This window comes from Sminthopsis crassicaudata, chromosome 2 (genome assembly GCF_048593235.1).
Source record: "Sminthopsis crassicaudata isolate SCR6 chromosome 2, ASM4859323v1, whole genome shotgun sequence".
Classification (NCBI taxonomy): domain Eukaryota; kingdom Metazoa; phylum Chordata; class Mammalia; order Dasyuromorphia; family Dasyuridae; genus Sminthopsis; species Sminthopsis crassicaudata.
In genome coordinates, this window is record NC_133618.1 from 366,826,476 (window position 1) to 366,845,976 (window position 19,501).

The 19,501-nt window shown below is 39.2% G+C and overlaps 1 protein-coding gene and 1 long non-coding RNA gene across 4 annotated transcripts in view; one reads left to right on the top strand and one right to left on the bottom strand.

Annotated features, from left to right (window-relative positions):
• KIF26A (kinesin family member 26A) overlaps window positions 1-19,501 on the bottom strand; it is a 170,619-nt gene that overhangs the window by 15,533 nt on the left and 135,585 nt on the right. For all 3 annotated transcript variants that reach the window (XM_074291055.1, XM_074291054.1, XM_074291056.1), the window contains exons 6-10: window positions 8,127-8,336; window positions 6,531-6,624; window positions 4,721-4,983; window positions 4,285-4,468; window positions 2,947-3,106 (exon numbers count right to left, since the gene is read on the bottom strand). In XM_074291055.1, coding sequence (XP_074147156.1) covers window positions 2,947-3,106; window positions 4,285-4,468; window positions 4,721-4,983; window positions 6,531-6,624; window positions 8,127-8,336 — 911 coding nt within the window. The remainder of the gene's footprint in view (window positions 1-2,946; window positions 3,107-4,284; window positions 4,469-4,720; window positions 4,984-6,530; window positions 6,625-8,126; window positions 8,337-19,501) is intronic.
• Window positions 1-19,501, top strand: part of LOC141556629 (uncharacterized) — a 32,542-nt gene that overhangs the window by 4,949 nt on the left and 8,092 nt on the right. Inside the window, exons 2-3 of the long non-coding RNA XR_012486585.1 lie at window positions 6,447-6,645; window positions 15,793-15,872. This is a non-coding gene — a long non-coding RNA (uncharacterized LOC141556629). The remainder of the gene's footprint in view (window positions 1-6,446; window positions 6,646-15,792; window positions 15,873-19,501) is intronic.

Below are 19,501 nucleotides of genomic sequence, written 5' to 3' on the forward strand. Positions count from 1 at the left end.
TGGGTGGTGAAGGAGAGTACCAGGTCTGAAGACAGGAGGATCTCAGATCCTTCCTAGTTGGGTTATCCAGAATAAGAACCTTAAACTTTGCTTGCCATAATTTCCTCATCTACAAAATGGGAATCATTATCATCCAAGGTTGTTGTGATGATCAAGTGAAATAATAATTATAAAGCAATTAGCACAGTGCCTGGCACATAATAAGTGCTATATATTATTATTGTTATTATTAATACTAACTGAAGCAGTGAGAAGGTAGTAAAACCTGTTTCTCCCTCATGTTTCTCAACTTCTTTAGAATAAACATAAAATTTTAAGTGAACCTAGAATTTCCCAAGATCTCATTCCTTCCATGCATCCCCCTGAGCTTTCTTATAAGTCTAAACTAAAAATCTGAAAAATTACTTTGGATAGCATTCAGCACTCATTTGCAAGAGGCCTGGGAAGATCAGAAAATCCATTACTTGCCTAAAGCACACTGTGAGTCATAGGATCTCAAGGTGCGAAGGGACCCTGGAAGTCTTCTAACCCAACCCACACATGAACAAGAACAATCCCTTTCTATAATATCCTCAAGCAGACTTCATCAAACTTCTGCCTGAATGCCTCTGGTGAAGGGAAATTTACTATCTTCCTGAGACATCACATTCCCACTTTAGACAGCTACAGTCAGGATTTTTTTTTCTTTACACCAAGCCTAAATTTGTCCCTCTGCACATCTTCCCACCTACTCATTGCTCCCAGCTCTACCTTTTGGGGCCAAACAGAACAAGCCCAATCACTCTTTTTCATGACACCCTTTTATATATGTAAAGGCAGTCATCACATCTCCCCTAAGTCTTGTCTTTATCAAGCTAACCCTCCCTGAGTTCCTTCGATCTATCCTCATGTGGCATTCCCTCCAGTCCCGTCCCCACCTTCCCTGTCCTCCTCTGGACATGCTCCAGTTTATCCATGTTCTCCCTAAGAGGTAAAGCCTGGTCCTGAAATCCAGACGTAATCTGGGGCAGCAAAACAGTCTCCTCCTACCTAATCCCAGACATGATACTTCCTTTCATCAAGGCAGCAGAAGACTAAACAGCTCCGATATTTTATAAGTTGTCACATCATGGCTTATATAGAGTTTAGAGCCCTCTAAAGTGTTCCGATCCTTTTAACATGAACTGTTAGCAATGATTAAACACAGGGCAACAGCACTCAGATTTTGAATGTCCTGAGACTCAACAGGCCAAGCTAAACCAAATCACATGAAGAATCTGAAGGGCCAAAAGGGTTACATTTCAAGCTCAAATTTTCCTACATTTAGTGCCTATTTATACAGCAGACAGCATGAGAGAATCCTAAACCTGGAAAGACTCTTAACTTAATCTCATTTTACAGATGGGGAAACTGAGGCCCAGATAAGAAAAACATGCTTACTTGACTAAAGGCCACAAACTGAATTAGAGGAAGAGGCAGGACCCAAACTCAGGAATCTCTTGATTCTTTAAACCTTTTGGTAGGAGGGAAGAGTGTGCAAAATAAAGTAGGTCCATCTGGGCCCAATGTAGATGACTAGGGCAGGTCACTTACTGAAACTTCCATGAGCACAAACTTTCTGTCTCATCTGGGTCTTACCAAGTACAAGATGCTCATGGGTTTCAATGCCATGTTTAGTCCTTATAAATGAGAATGTATGTGCTCTGGGAAGGTCTGTAAGTATGCAATTATACGCCAGTGGAACTTTATCCCCACTGTACAATTCCACCTGGTTACAAACTACACAAACCTGTCCAAAAGAAACATGCAAATTTGAGAAATGCGCATTCTCAAGAAGCTGAAAGCCAATTTTAAATGCTAGAGCTTTTGCCTAGATCAGCATGGAATACAGTGCAGTGGTTTAAGGTACAAGACATTCACAATGAAAAAAAAATGTTAATGGCACCTCGCCCAAAATTTGTAAAATGAAATTGAATGTGCAATGTTGCATATTAGTAGGCATATAAAATCTTGTTGGAATATTTCTTTTAATTCTTACAGAATAGCCTCATGAAATATTTAAAATTATTTTATAAATAGTTTTATCATTGCATATTTAGAATTTTCATAATCAAAGGTAGGATACAATTTTAGATTTTATAATTATATAATGCAAATTTTTATTTAAAGCTTTGGGGGGCAAAAGTTTTTACTGTAGTTATTGAAAGCACTTAATAAATAAATCTTTAAAAATCTGAGTAATATATTAAATTACCCTGGGGTTCACAATACATTTTTTGCTTTTGTTGTTGAAAAGGGATGGAAGAACAAAAAAATAATAGGAACTATTGGCATAGAAGGAATAGTGGACCAGAAGACAATGGGTTCCTCAGTTTCCTTAACTTTATAATGAGGATAAGAATTCCTTTGCTACTAATGGGATTGTTGTTAGGAGAAGCACTTTGTGAATCTTAAAGCCCAACAGAAATGTGAGCTATCATTCTTACAACATGAGGGCAATACCAATATACACAAAATATCCAAAGAACCAGATGAGATTAGATATTCTATGGAGAATTTATTTAAAAAAAAAACATAAATATCAATCAAATAAGATAAGAGATGAAGGAGGGATAGGATCTGTGAAAGAGAAACTCACTTTGTTAAGATCATAATCCATTTTCTACAGGAAGCCCTTTCCAATCTCTCTTAATATTATTTGCTATTTATCTTATAAATAACTTGCTTATACATATTTGTCTGCTTGTTGTCTCTCTTAGGTTGTAAGCTCTTTGAGGTCATCTTTCTTTCTTTGCATCTCTGATGCTTGACACAAATGGCACATAGTAGGTGCATGTTAAGCCCTTATTAGCTGACAGATCCATAAAAAGAACAAGGTACTATTATTATACTGAAAACCAAGGCCTACAGATGGGTCCGTGGTAAAAAACTGACCAGCATATAAGGTTTTTAGAGTCAGTCACTCACTTGTATGGCACATGTTTTGCACCATTGATTAAGGCCAAGATCACATTGCCCAAAGCAGACAGAGACAGGCAGAGGGAACCACCAGCTTCCCGGTTTTTGCTCAGCACTTTTTCACAACTCCCCAAGTCGATGAGGTGCAAACGGCTACGTCCACCTGACACTGAAGCAAAAGAAAGAAAAGATGTTACCCCAGGAAACAGAAAAATTCTGAATACGACTCTGAACCAGTTCTCCTCAAAACTGAGGACTACTGGCCCCACCTGGATAAGAATAACAAATAAAAAGCAACATTAGCAGAACTCAGGAAAACCCAAGTTCAGATTCAGCCTCTGATACTTACTAGCTGTGTGATCCTGGACAAGTCATTTAGCCCTGTTTGCCTCAGTTTCCTCAGAGAAGGAAATGGCAAACCACTCCAGTATCTTTGCCAAGAAAACCCCTAATGGAGTCATCACAAGTCAGACACGACTGAACAACTGAACAACAGCAAAACAGAACTAAATGACACTTCACTAAAACCAAGAGTGAGTCTCAGGTTTTGCTCTCAGATTGGCAAATGGATGGAACTGAACATTAGTCGAACCCAGATCTTTGTCTAAACAAAGGATCGGGCAGATGGCATCCCATGTATCTAGCACAGTTCAAGCTCCCAGCCTCTCTTCAGATACTGAGAGATGCACCCTTGGAGGCCTCAATCAGGACTTGGCTACAGTTTTGAGGCGGATAAAATGATAATGGTCAAGAGTATCAGCTCTAGAATAGAGATCAAGTCCTACTATAAGGATTCCCTTCAAATCCAAACTTTGTCCATGACCAAGAGAATTCCAAGTCCCAGTGTTTGGTCTGATTATTCTGAGAGGTTAAGTTTGTTGAAATTCTAATACAAGGAAAGATTATTGGATTAATCGATGGATAGAAAGATGGTTAAAGAGATAAAGAGATCAATAGATGGATGGAGAGACAGAGGGGAGAGAAAGAGAAAGAGACAGAGAGACAGATACAGAGAGAGAGGAATTGAAGGAAGGAAATTGAAAGGGAGGAGGAGGGGAAAGGGAAGGAGAAGGGAGGGGGAATGATAAGGAGAGAGGAAGACTCTCTCTCTCTCTCTCTCTCTCTCTCTCTCTCTCTCTCTCTCTCTCTCTCTCTCTCTCTCTCTCTCTCTCTCTCTCTGTCTCATGCTCAATGTGCACCTACAAGTACAACCATGAGGACTTTGTAGCATTCTAAGCATTTATAGCAACCAGACACTTGTGGAAATCTTATAGAAGGTTCTAAACTTTAGAAGAAAATCCAAAAAATGGGAGGAGAGAGGGAGGAAAAGAAGGAAGGGAGACCTACTTCCTCCTTTGCCACACTTCTCCATCCGGTACTGGTAGATATGGAGGGTGAACAGCATGTGTGAATTCCTTCGGTCCTCTTCATCACAGTCAGCTCTACTGGTGCTCCGGGCAGCCAGGGCTGCATCCAGGAAGAAGGCAGCTTTCTCTGCACTTGGGGCCCGAAGCTCACTCTGGTTCTGAAGCTGAAAACCAAAGAGGAAGCAGCTCATTAGAGAAAGGGCTGACTGGCATTTTTTGTCAGACAGATTAAGTCTCAAGGGCTATCAGAGAAACAAATATGTACAACCAGGGAGAGGGGATTAAAAATTAAAGGCTGTATCTTTTTTTCTTTTTAAGCTACCTTAGAAACTGTCTTAATCATCCTCAGATTAAAAGGAAGGCAAGAGGGAGAAGAGTTTGGCTTGGCTGGTGTCTGCCATGCTGCTTTTTTATACCTGTGTCCCACAAACAGGATCTTCTCGAAGGTAAACCCCAGGAGACTGGCCATCTTGAAGGCTGCCGCTGGCAACGTCACCCAACAAATCCTTGAGGTTTTCATCTTTGCCGCTAATCTCTACAGCAGAAACGCGCACAGAGAACCGGGTTCCCGTCTTCTCTTTCCTCTCATTGATCAGCTTAAACAACCAAGAAATGGCACAGGGCACAATCCCCAAGCTCTGGGTGGAATGATCCTTCCCAATCATAGTATATGACTTTCCTATAGGGAGCGACAAGAAAAAAGTTATTGTCAAGTGATGGGGAATGGAAACAGGAACTGAAGGAACCCCATCCTCAGGATACCAGCTATACTAGCCCCCGTGCTGTGAGGGAGAAAACACTCAACTCAAATGCAGCTAGCCCTTTTGTCCTTTGATCCCAGGTGGAGACTGAGCCCTTAATCATCTGATTAAATCCAGGTCTGTTTTGATCACAACTCCAGTCATTAAAGAGGAATAAGCACTTTTTTAATGTCCTTTATTTGAGGGGCACTGTGCTAAGCACTTTTATAAATATTATCTCATTTGATCCACACTACAACTCTGGGAAGCAAGTATTTTATTATCCCATTTTACAGTTAGGCAGACTGAGGCAAATAAAGATGAAGTAACTTGCTCAGGATCACATAGCCAAACAGGGTCTGAAAATGGATTTGAATTCAGGTCCTCTTGAATTCAGGGAAAGTATTTTATCCACCACATCACCATCTTCTTCAGTGACCTTATCCTATTCCCAAGAGAGGTCAGGGTCCAGGGTTTATAAGTATTCATTAATCACACCTTTCCTTCTAACTCAGTCTCTTCACATATTAATTTCCAAACTCATCTGGTCTTTCTGATCATAGAGATAGGAAATTTTAGAGTTAGAAGGAGCCTTTAAAGACCATCTTGTCTTGGAGTTCTTAGATTTCAGGGGGTTTTGAACTTTGATGGGAAAAAACTACATCTTTATTTCAATGTGATTGTTTTCTTTTATAATTATATTTTACTTTATGCATTTAAAATATTATTCTAAGAAAGTATCTATTGGCTCACTATACTGTCAAAAAAGGTCCACAGCATAAAAAATGTAAAATTCCTTCTCTAGGTCATCTCATTTTACAATTGAGGCAACATATTAAAATGGAAAAATGACCAGAGAAAATTGAGAAACCTCATTTTCAAATCTTGCCTTTAATACCTAGCTGTAAGATTATAGGCAAATCTCTTAATTCAATTCAATATTACAAATAATTATTAAGCACTCAGAGGTCCTGAGCTTTAGTTTTCTCATCTGTGAAATGGGAGTAAAAATAATTCTAGTACCTGTCTCATCGAGTTTATCTTTGAGGATTTAGTGAGATAACATGTTAAACATTTTACAAAATTAAAGCGCCATGTAAAGATCAGCTAGAGTGATGAGGATAATGCTTATGATGATGGTGGCAGGATGGAAGTGAAGCTGAGGGGAAAGGGGTCAAGGCCACAACAGGTCAATGTGGCAAAATCAGGATTTTGAACCATGATAATTTTACAATTATTCCACAAAACAGGGCCCAGCACATTGACCCCCTCAAAGCCCCCTGAGCTCCTCAGTTTCATTATTCAGCCTCCTTCCCCATTAAAGTTGAAGGTTTTAATGCTGCAGGAATAAACCTGGGAAGTTTGCAAAGCTAATTAAGAAGAAATCTCCATCTCTTTCCAGTCTCCAGCTTTATTGTTCTGGGAGCTGACAGCATGTAATTATCAGACTGACGGAGTCATTAACGGAAGGAAACTGGGTGCTCACCAAGCCTGACGTGGCCAAAGCAGAATATGCAGCCATCAGCACCGTTCACAACTGACTGGATTACATCTGCCACCGTCCCGGAGCACACCTCAGCCTGCAGGAGAGAAGATGTGAGGTGGGATTGGGTGAGGGTCTAGTTGTCCCTGCTCACCACGCAGTCTGCCACCAGAAGTATCCTGAGATAGGCAGTTATGGGATCTGCTCTGGAACACAGAACCCAAATCTTCCCTTTGAGCAATTTGCAAACATTCATTAAGTACTACTGTGTATCAGGTAGCTGGGACACAAAAATCAAAAGTGAGATAGTCCCTGAACTCATAGAGTTTACAATAAATTTGCTTGGGGGAAAGGGAGTATTAGGGAACAACATCTATGCAGATGTGTAAATATAAAACAAATTTTAAAAATAATTTCAGAGAGATACTAGAATGTAAGCTTCTTAGAAGAAGCTGCTTTTGCCTTTCTCTGTATCCCCAGAACTGCTTTACACATAATAAATACTTTATAAATACTTGTTGATTGACTGACTGACTGACACAAAGAATGAAAAGCTTGCTCTCAAGCTGAGCCCTTGAAAGGATCTAGGGGGTATTAGTGGAAAGTGAGGTTTATTATTCCATGCAGCACACACATATGATACATTCAAAGTAAATGCAAATATAGTCAAAGAGGAATGGCACACTTACATAATACATATGTAAACACATGTGCCTTACACACAAACATGCATAATACATGTGCTGATATTTAAAAATCAGTTTTTATATTCTTGAATCTCATGATAAACAAGTTCTGCTTTAAAAAAAAAAAAAAAGAGAGAAAGGCAGAAAGAACTTTGGGCTGCCAGGTTTATGCATGTCTTCAAGCACCGTACAGTGGGAAAGGTAGAATAACTGGTCTATGGAACAAAAAGGCAACAGCCATTGCTAATAACCCCAAGGTAGGAGCCAGCTTCTCTTCCCCTCTTTGTGGAAAAGTTGAATAAGCCCAGACTTCTGAGTCACTTTCTTGCTGTTCCTAAAGCTTTCCTTCCTAGCAGCAACAGTATTGATGTGAGTTAGAGCAAGAGATCTGGGTAAGATTCATGGATGAGCTACAATTGGGTTTTGCACAATCTGGTTCTCCTGTGGGAAAGCTCATGCAGTGAACTGGACTTCAAACTGGCTGAGGCCTTGAAAAATGACAACTCACAAATAAGGGCTTAATAGTGATAACTTCACATCACAAAGTCAACACTTCCCTGACAATACTTTCCCAGCCCTTCCTTATTCTCTAGAGTGCACTCATGTTAGAGGATCCTGGGAACCTGGCAACTAGCTTCAGACACCCAAACAGTCCAAGAAACCTCCTACTTTGTACAAGAAAACAAAAATGTTCTGCAATCTCACCAGGTTTCACCACTCCCAGTGGAATGAGAAATTGCCCTGTCAGCAGGACCACATTTTGTGCCTTTGATTCTGTCTCCATCATAGGAGAATGAAAATATTCCTCTCACCACCTCTTCTAATCCCAGAAAAAAAATATTACAAACATTAGGAACTTCTTCAAAAGCCAAGTTCCAGAGGTCCCAGCCTGGCCCTTCTTTCCCTCACTCACCTGAGCAGCATCCTGTGGGAAGACAGCATCAAAAGCAAACATCTTCGGGACTGCACCTGCAGTTCTCCGAGAGCCCCCATTGGCAGGGGAACTGGCTGCTGGGTCGTACAGCGTCACCTGTTTCTTCCGGGAATCCACCTTCAGGAAGGACATGGGCTCGGACGAATGAGGGGCACCTGGAGACGTGCAGATCCGCACCATCACCTTCACCTGGGAGGGAGAGAAGCGGGACATGGTTCTCTGACCAAACCTTTAGCTGGGACCATTACACTCCTGGGCAATGACACTGCTCTGCTCATCGGACCAACTCATCCACGATCCTCACCCTGAATGTCAAATACAGCAAGAAGCAAACAAGGAGACAAGCGTAGGAAAGCTTGAAACCTTTGATAACATTCCAGATATTGAAAGGACTTTATGTATTTTTTTTTTTAAAGACAGTTTATGTAGTAAAAGGATCCAGGGAGATTAACAGTGGCATGTCCCTTAAATTCTATAACTCTTTAGTTTCTTCTTCTGTAAATTAATATCTCTGATATCAAATGAAATTATGTAAATTGTTTTTCAAATCTTAAAGTGGGGCAGCTAGGTGGTACAATGGATAGAGCACCAGTCCTGAAGTCAGGAATTCAAATCTGATCTCAGACACTTAACACTTCCTAGCTATGTGACCCAGGGCAAGTCATTTAATCCCAACTGCCTCAGGTGGGGGAAAAAAAGGGAAGGGAAGGGAAGGGAAGAAAGAAGGGAAGGGAAGGGGAAGGGAAGGGAAGGGGAAGGGAAGGGAAGAAAAAAGGGAGGGGAAGAAAAAAGGGAAGGGAAGAAAAAAGGGAAGGGAAGGGGAAGGGAAGGGAAGAAAGAAGGGAAGTGAAGGGGAAGGGAAGGGAAGGAAGAAGGGAAGGGAAGGAAGAAAGAAGGAAAGGAGGAAAGAAGGGAAGAAGGGAAAAAGGGAAGAAGGGAAGAAAGGAAGAAAACCCTAAAGTATACCTAAGGGTAACTCATAATAATAGTAAGTAGTAGTAATAGTAGCAGCAGCAGTAGCAATCTGGGAAGGGAGAAGGGGGAAGGGGGAAGGGAAGGGAGGGGAAGGGAAGGAAAGGAAGGGAAGGGAAGGGAAGGAGGAAGGAAGGAAGGAAGACCTTAAAGTATACTTAAGGGTAAGTCATAATAATAATAAGTAGTAGTAATAGTAGCAGCAGCAGTAGCAATCTACCAAGAGCTCATTATTTCTCTAGTGCTTAAACATTTATAAAAGGTTTTCTAATGAGGTGATTCAAGATAATTCCAATAGACTTATGATGGAAAAGTGCCATTTGTATTCAGAGAGAGAACTAAGGAGACTGAATGTAGATCAAAGCATAGGATTTTCACTTTTGTTGTTGTTGTTGTTTGCTTGGTGTTTTTCCTTTCTCATGTTTTTTCCCCTTTTGATCTGATTTTTCTTGCGCACCATGATGAATTATGGAAATATATTTAGAAGAATTGCACATATCTATTGGATTGCTTGCTGTCTTGGGGGAGGGGGAGAAGAGTTCAGAACACAAGGTTTTATCTTTGCATATATTTGAAAAAATAAAGTAGTATTTTTTAAAAATAGGTTTTCTCAACAATAATTCTGTGGACCAAGGAGTATGTGTTCTTATCTCCCTTTCATAGATGAAGAAACTGAGACGCATCAAGCTTTACCTTTAACATAAAAGAAATTATGGGAACCTTGTTAACAAAGTACCATCTCTTCCTGGAGTTCATAATAGAGAAAGAGAGAAGATCCAGTCTTGGTTTAACAAGCACTCTAATCTCAAAGAGAACATATTTCACAGTGTTCATACAAAAGCTATCTAAAATGCAATAATCTCAGATTTTGTAGGGGAAGACAGCCCAGCATGAATAGGAAGTTCTCAAGAATGAAATTCTGGAGACACAAGGAGAAATGATTCTAAGGAGGAGGAAAGGGGGCTATTGCTCAGTCTGTTTCCTTGTAAAGTTGCTAGTGTAGCCCCAGTGTAATCATGGGACTTGCTGCCAAACAAAACCAGTCAGTCAAGAAACATTTATTAAATACCCATTAAATATTACTACTGAGAATAGAACCAAGAGAACATTGTGCATAGCAACAACAAAATTACACAATGATCAATTCTGATGGACATGGCTCTTTTCAACAGTGAGGTGATGCAGGCCAATTTCAATGGTCTTGTGATGGAGAGCCATCTGCATCCAAAGGAAGGATTTTGGGGACTGAGTATGGATCACAAAATAGCATTTTCACTTTTTCGTTGTTGTTTGCTTGTGTTTTGTTTTCTTTTTTTGATCTGATTTTTCTTGTGCATGATAATTGTGGAAATGTTTATGGAAGAATTGCACATGTCTAATATATATTGGATTATTTGCCATAAAAGGAAGGGGATAGGGGAAAAGGAAGGGAAAAAAATGGAACATGGGATTTAGGTGAATATTGAAAACTATCTATGTATATGTTTTGAATATAAAAAGCTTCAAAAATTTTAAAAGATTAAACAGAAAAAAAAATGTTAATACTGAGCCTGGAGAAGATCTAAATTCAAATCCAGTTTCAGATACTTAGGAGCTGTATGATCTTGAGGAAGTCATTTAACCTCTGATTGCTTCAGTTTATTCATCTGTAAAATGGAAATAATAAAACTAACCACTTCCCATGACTGTTGTGAGAATAAAATGAAATAACTTTGTAAAGTACTTAGCACCAAGTCTGGCATGTTATGCATACAATATAAATACCATTTTTAAAATCTTGTTTGAAGAACAGGCTGAGTCAAAGAGTACTTGAGGAGATAGGTATAAGTTATAAGGATATTGGTGGGGAGGGAGATTATGAGCACCAAGCATAGGATTTTTCATTTGATCCATAGGTGATAAGAAACTAATGAAGTTTATGGAGAAGGGGAATGGCTTGGTTAGAATTTAGAGATCATTTTGACAATTAAATGAGAAATGGGTTAGAATGGGGAGAGATGTGATAAGAAAGCCAACCAGCAGGCTATTGATAATAATGTCAGGGAAAAGAAGCAGTATACAAAGTCCAGATGACAGTCCTGTCTCTATGAAGCTTATAATCTAATATGGAATAAAACACAGAGGTAATTATAACATAAAATAATTCATTTTAAGTGCAGTGGAGGACTGAGTGCTATGTAAATTCTTTCTTCCTCACTAGATTGTAAACTCTTTGAGGGCAGGTCTTTTTGCCTTTCTTTTTATCTCCAGTGCTTAGTACAGTGCCTGGCACATAGTGGATATTTAACAGATTGTTTGTGACTGACTTATTGACTGAAGGGAAGAGTTGGAACCATCAAGGATCAGTGTAGACTCCAAAGAGAAGCCAACATGGAGGTAGGCTTCAAGGAAGAGTAGGAACATGGCAGGAGGAGACGAGTGATCACGAGCAGGAAAAAAAAAGGAAAAAAGAAAAGGAAATGACAGAAGGGCATTCCAGGGGATACACTGCATTGGAGCAGCCAGCCAGAATGCTTGGATAGTAGGAAGAAAACCAGCAATTCAAAGTCTCAAGATTTGGGACTTGAGAACCAGCCCTACCCCTTGTGTGGTGTGTGTGACTTTGGACAATTCTTCCCATGTTCCTCCTCTGTGAAATGATTGGGTTGGATCACAATATCTCTAATATCCTTTCCTATGATCCTGTGGCCCCAATGATTTGTGACAGCTGCCTCCCCCCCCCCCCCGACCATTCCAGTGAAATTACAATGAGGCTGTATCTGTTGGGGAAGAGGGGGAGGAGAGGGTGTGGTTGCACCCCGGCTTTTAAAGGATTTTAGTGAGAGTAAAGACTAGCTTTCTCCGAGAGTCAAAAAGGCAGCTTCCTCCCCCTCATTGGCCGCAGGCAGTGCCTGAAGGAAGGAAGGAGAAACAGAAAGAGACTGAATTCTAAAGCTAGAGACAGTGACCTTACAACAGGGACCCCGCCTCCTCCCCATCCTGCCACTCCAAAGCAGAGGCAGGAAGGGAGGAAGCTGTCTCATTCAGGCTTCTATAGATTGGGCTGTCAGGCACGCTCTCTCTGCGCTGGATCATTAGGATGTACAACTAAGAGGTTATCTCTGGGTACAGCTCTTTGTGCCCGGGAAGAAAGAGGATTCATTCAAATCATCAGCCAGCCTGAATGCTCTCCAGAAGGCTTAACAAGACCCCCAGAGCCCTAAGGCCATCTGCTGCTTAGGCCAGGGCTGGCACAGACACCCAGAGCCTCTCTTAACAACAGAATAAATGCATGGGTGGGGAGAGTTGCTGGATGAGGCTACCTAGAAAGTAAATTTCTGTGTATCAAGCCATATCTTCATATCAATTTTGTTGTAAAATTGGAGATGTGCTTCTTGGGGGACAAATATTTCTGACCTTGTTCAAAAGCTTGGAGAATATTTGAGTCTGGTGGTGACTGTGGATTTGGAATAGAAGGATCTGGGTTCAAATTATGACTGTCACTTGTCTTATGTGATCTTGAATAAGTCATTTTACACTTTTCTAGGTCTTAGTTTCAACTGTGAAATGAGGAAGTCGGATTAAATGACCTCTACTTCTAAGATCCCTTCAACTCTAAATCTATGATCCTATGATCTTCTTGTCCTTTCATATCCAAACACAACAATTCATGTCTACTCTACCTCTTTAGAATCTCTCCTCCAATCTTTCATCTTCATCCTGACAACTGTCTCATTACTTTAGTTACCTACATTATTTAAGCAGCCTCCTTACAGACCTTCCTATCTCCCCTGTCTTTTCTTCCAATCTGTCCTTCATGCCCCTGACAGTAAATTTTTTCTCTTTCTTTCCTTCACTCAAAAATTCTTATTTGCTCCCTCCCGAGTACAAGTCAAATTTCTCTAAGTCACATTCACAGGGCCTTCCAAAATCTGGCGTCATTATCCTTTTCCCCACCTCCTCCATTCACTCAATACATTGTTCTCTATCCCCACAAAAATTCTTTTATTTTTTATTCTGCTGTCTTTGCCTTTCCTTTAGATTATCCTAAATTTGGAGTGTATGGGGTGTTCAGGGAGGAGTGGCTCTGGTGAAAGGGCTTGCTTGAGCCCTCTTCTGAATTATTCATCCACCTTTGGTGTCCACCTTCACCAACTCTCATCTTGGCTCCAAGAAGCTGTAGCATGTATAGAAACCACACCATCAAGGCAGACAGGCTAAACTAGATAACCTACAATCCTCAAACCTGTCAGTGGGTTAGGGGCGTTCTACCCCCTAGCATGTGAAGGCTGTTCCTGGCAGAATGGAAAGATGAGAACAATTGCATCCATTGGCCATAAAGGCAACTGAAGAAGATGCTGTGGAGTGCTCAGGCCTTGGTCATACATCAAAGATGCATTACTGTATCCCATGTCAACACAAGAAGACCACCAGTCTTCTTGACTTTTGTCCTGCCACTGAACTTCAATGACCCAGGAAGGGAAAATGAGTCTGACAACTTACCAAAACTGATTCCCTTAATTCCAATTCACAATTAAATCCAATTGGTTTCTTCAAAAACAAAGGATGAACAAGAACATTTCCGGCATTTCCTTCATCACCCTCACTCACCCTCTATTGAATAATTACTCATTCTTTAAAATCCAACCCGGTCAACTCCTATGTGAAATCTTCCCTGATTCCATCCCCCTAAATCCCCAAATCCTCAGGAAGGAAGTATTCTGGCATAAACCTCACTTAGCATTTGTGCACCTAAGGTCACAATTACTGTTGGAGCTGGACCTTCTAACTCCAAGTCTAGTGCTCTTTCTACTGGACCACATTATATCTCCAACTCTTCATGACCCCATTTAAGGCTTTTTTGGCAGAGATACGAGTGGCTTGTCACTTCCTTCTCCAGTTCATTTTACAGATGAGGAAATTGAGGCAAATAGGATTAAGTAACATGGCCAGGGTCACACAACTTGTAAGTATAAGACCAGATTTGAATTCAGGAAGATGAGTCTTCTTAATTCCAGGTTTAGAACTCTATCTACTACCACCTAGCTAACCATCCATTGCCTCTCACATGTTGACAAAATATATGGATAAGCCACAGGTTTCAAGAATTGCATGGCCCCTCAACAGCCAATCCACAGCCAAAGGGCATCTCCACTATAACACATATATAAAGTTGTCATCTAGTCTCTGCTTAAAGATATCTAAGGAGAGGAATTTCATGGTAGTCCATTTCACTGGATGTATGAATAATTCAGAATAGAATAGCATAAAGTAGGCATTCCACAATAGCACATGCATCCCACAGACACTGATAAACTCAGTAATCAGTTCTGATCAGGATATAAACAACCCAAGAATCAGGAGCCCTGGAGTAATTTTTCCACTATTCTTTTATTTAATATTCCTAATCAGCTTTGTGAAGAAGTTGAAGAAAATCTTCACTTTACAAAGGAAGACGTTGAGAGAATCAAGCCAGAGACATCATAGATCATAGATATTAAGCTGAAAGGAACATGAGAGGTCCTTGAGTCCAATCCCCTCAGTTAACATATAAGAAAACTGAGAGAAAAAATGAAATGATTTGTCGAATTATACAGCTATTAAGTATCTGAGACGAGATTTGAATTCAGATCTTCCTGATTTTAAAGTCCAGCTTTCTATACCTTAGCTCACTTATCTGTGAAGCATCAGCCCAACTTAGTGCATCTTGCAAGCAGACTGTGCACAAAGAGCAGGGGAGAAGAATTAGGCTCCATGATACTCTCTGATAGCTCTCGCAGTTCTAAGGTTCTCTCATTCTATGGTGATATGGATTCTTGTTTCTGCTGCCAAGATTCAGGTTGTATTAATCTTGGGTTAGTTACTCTCTATATAGTAACTCTACAGTAACTAAAGCAGGTCTGAGTTCAGAAGTAGAAGTTTCTATGGGCTGAGATGGTACAGGAAGAAGGTTGAAATTATAAGTTGGGGCTTGAAGAAATGATAGAACTGGGGAAAGGGTAGAAATGTTAGGAAGCATGAGAGGTTGGGATAAGCTAGATGGTGTTCCAGAGAGTACAGCCAGCATATTGAAGACTGGAATTCAAATCATAAGGAGTGGAAGGGAGTAAGCATTATGTACCAAACACTATTTGATCTTCACAACAAGAGAACTGAGGGTTGTTTAGTTCAGTGAAAAGGGAACCTGACTATTATTATTTTTAAGTGGAAGAAGGATTCAACATATTCTGTTTGACCCTAGAGGCCAGAACTTGAAGCAATGAGTAGAACCTGTAGAAATATAAAAGTCCAATATAAAAAAAAAATTCTGGGTGATAACAAAGAACTACAAACAGAATATATGCCAATCAATCAAGGAATGAATAAAAAAAGAAAGAAAAGAAAAGAAAATGGGCTTTGAATGTAATGAAATATTTTTGACTAATATAAGAAAATCAATGGGAATATAATAAAAACAATGGGAAAATTTGTGTGGCCAACAATATTCATAATGACTTCAGAAATGCAAATGAAATGATCAGTGAGTAACTGAAAAGAAAAAAAAAGGATAATGGTACTAGAGAATCAATAATGGAACATAATCCTTCTCTTGGCAAGTGTAAGGAATGATGACAAAAGCAAAACGCTGAGTATGCCATCAGATGCATCACTGCATTGGTTGTTTTTGCTTAATTGTTTTTCTTTGTTCACCTAGGTTCTCCTAATTCTAAGGTTTTTACTCTATCCACTGTGCAACATTGTCTCTCAACTTATCTATGTCTCTCCTAAAATGTGGTAAGCAGACTAGATTCACATGTATAACCTATAACCTATATAACTGCTTATCATTTCAGGACGGGGGAAAAGAGGGAGGGAGAATTCTTTTTTTTAATTGAAGGTTTAAAAATGTTTTTACCTGTAACTTGGAAAAATATATTATTTGGAAAAACAAACAAACCAAAGCTAGACTCAAAACCCCTTATGTAGTCTTGATAAGGGAAAAAGACAGCAGTCCTATCACTTCCCTCCCTCTGGAAACTAGATTTTATTAAGGAAGACTAAAATCATATTCATTTTATTAGCAGCAACATGGCACAAAAAACTCCTAGACCACTAAGAACCTCTAACTCTTTTTTCACATGAATCCAGGTCTTCCTTTCCCCTTTGCTCTAAGAAAGGAAGTGAGAAGTTCCACCAGAATAGACTGATAGAATGACAAAAGAGGGATTGAATGGCATAGAGAAAGGGACAGGAATGGAGGATGGAGACAGAGTCAGGGCAATCCTAAACTGATACAGTGGTGGTAAGAGTTCTGTGGAGACCTCAGCATATATCAATACTGCTGGATTTTTTTAAAATGAAAAATAAAGATCAAAGATCCAAATCCCCAGTTGGCCCATGGCCCTACAGCTAATGATATCAATAAACAAACAAATGGAGTATGCTCTGAAGCCCCAATATAATCACCACCTCTACAGATAGCAAAACATAATCACACAAGCAGCTCTTTGAGATTTACAGATGAAAGGTGCCCTAAGGGCAAAATATGAGGCTGTTTGTTATTATTCCACTGATAGAATTTGCAAATACCTGGGAAATAGTATAGAAGACATAAGGGAGAGGGAGGTGTTGACCTCAGTAAGAATCTGATGGTGTTCCTTAGTTTTATTTTACAAAAAATGTCCTAGATCCACTGGGAGGAAAGGAAAAATCTAAAGAATTAGATGAAATTGTGTTTGAAACTCACAAACTCCTTACCCTCATATACACTCCACATGCTGGTAAATGTTTAACAACCAGATTACCTACATATATATAGATATAGATATAGATATAGATATAGATATAGATATAGATATAGATATAGATATAGATATAGATATAGATAGATAGATAGACATATATCTATATATATATGTATGTATACATATATATATGTACACACACACAACACAACACATTTTTAGATTTAACATGCATTAATAACAACATTTTTCCATCACTTTTTAAAATCTAGACAATCAACAAAAGAATAAGTCTCGTCCTGATTTATAGCCATTTGCTGATTGCTGATTTCCCAGGTGTAAATGCTCACACTGAAAATTTAATGATTATGTTGAGCTAGCTCCAGCACACCCCTTCCTGAGCTAAAAGGCTATGGTTTGTTCCCTATACCAGGCCAGGCATCTTTGCTGGGTTTCATAGCCACAAGGGAAAATATACAAAAAGCAATCCCTGAATTCAGCTATCCTTCCATCAAAGGTATGCACTGGCCCCAGATCTGACCTAAGGACCATAATTAGATTGAAATGTAAGTCAATCTCTAGAAATCTCTAGAAATAGTTCACTATCTACCCCTTTCTCGTACTCATTTACTTATTCTTTCATTGTCATCTGCTTCCTGACCTCCTACTTTATTATCATTGCTATATATCCTAGCAGTTACTAATCTAAAATTCAAAAAAAGATGTCAACTGATCTTTCTAACATTTGTCCCCTCCACCTGAATACTTTTCCTTGCCTCAATTTCCAGGACACTGAGCTCTCCTAGTTCTCTTTCTACTTCTTTGATTTCTCCTTCTCTTCATTATTCTTTTCAGTCTCAAAACATGTATATCCCACTTGGCTCTGCCATAAGCTCATCTTTATTCTCTCTCAAATAATGCTCTTTTTCATCAGCTCTCATAGTTCTATTTTTTCAATAGTATTTATTTTTCCAAATACATTCATTTTTGTAAAACTTTGTGTTCCAAATTTTTCTCCCTCCTTTCTTTTACTTCTTTCCTCCACAAGATAGCAAGCAATCTAATGTAGATTAAATATATGAAATTCTTTTAAATACATTTCCATATTTGTCAGGTTGTACAAGAAAAATCAGATCAAAAGGGGAAAAAACATGAGAAAAGAAAAAAAAAAAAAAAACCAAGCAAAGGTAAAAATACTATGCTTTGATCCAGTCTCTATAATTCTCTCTCTGGATCTCATAGATTCTATTACCACCTCAAAACAAATGAACCTTAAGTATACATCCCTAGGAGCAGTTAGATAATATAGTGGATAGTGTCAGCCCTGAAATCAGGAGGACCTGAGTTCAAATGTGAACTCAGATACTTAACACTTCCTTGTTGTGTGACCCTAGGCAAGTCACTTAACCCCAATTGCCTCAGCAAGAGAAAAAAAAAGTATACATCCCTAATCTATCCCTAATTTTTCTCCTGAACTATAGTCCTGCATCTCCAATTAGGATCTTCACGTGAACATCCTTTCTCAAGTTCCTCCTCAAACTTCTCAAACTCAACATATCCAAAACAGAACTCATCACCTTCTCCTCCAAATACATACCTTTTCTCAAGTCCTTCCTCCTGCTATTGGTACAGTAATACATAGCCTTGAAATCTTTAGTCACCTTTTACTTTTTTCCATCTCTCTTTTACTTTCTATATATAGTCAGTAGCAAAATCTTGAAGATTTTATCTCCACCACATTTCTCAAATTTGTTCTCTTCTGTCCACTCTCCCAGCTACCATGCTGTTTCAGGCAATTTCAATTCTCACATGGACTACTATAATAGTCTCCTAACTGCTTTCAGTCTTTCCTCTCTCCAATCATATTGCAGTCAAGATAATTACCCAAAAAAACTGAACTGATCCTGTCACTCTCCTGATCAGTGGCTACCTATTACACCTAGGACAAAATACAAGAGTCCTTAACCTAACATTTCAGGTCTTATGTAATCTGGCCTCAGCCTATTATCCAGCCTCACTGGTTTCTTAAATGAGTTTTTATGAAAAAAGTTTGACAGTTATTCCTAGTACCCTGACAAAAGTAATAATCAGTTGTGCAATACGAACCTGAGCCACAAATAGGAATTGGAATATGAAGGGTAATTCCAGAGAAAGTACTATACTTCTCAATCTAGATAAGCCTAACACTAATCATAGAAGATCATTTCATGCTTTTTTATTTATCTGTTATCTGTTCTTGTTTCCATCTTCTGTATACTTCTTCCCCCTAAATCTAAATTGCTTGATGGATTTTCTATATATCCACTCTGGTCTCTTTAAACCTCAGCATCTTAAACTATGGGTTGCAATCCCATATACAGATCTTATAACTAAAATGTGGGCAGAAAGACCACAAGAAGATGACTTATTAGTAGTAAATATTTAATGCCTTTTAAAAACCTGTATATCCAGTCATATAAAAATTTCTTGGGGAAAAAAAGGAATCACAAGTGAAAAAAGTTTTTAAAGCCCTACTTTATACTACTCTCTTTGCATCTTCAGAATTTAATCCTAGAGAGCTTCCCATTCCTGAGGCTGACTTCCTCTATAGATTTAAGCCATAGAATCCTATCTATCATTTTGCCGACTCAATCAATTTAATAAGTACCTGCCATGTACCAGGCATTCTGATAGCACTGG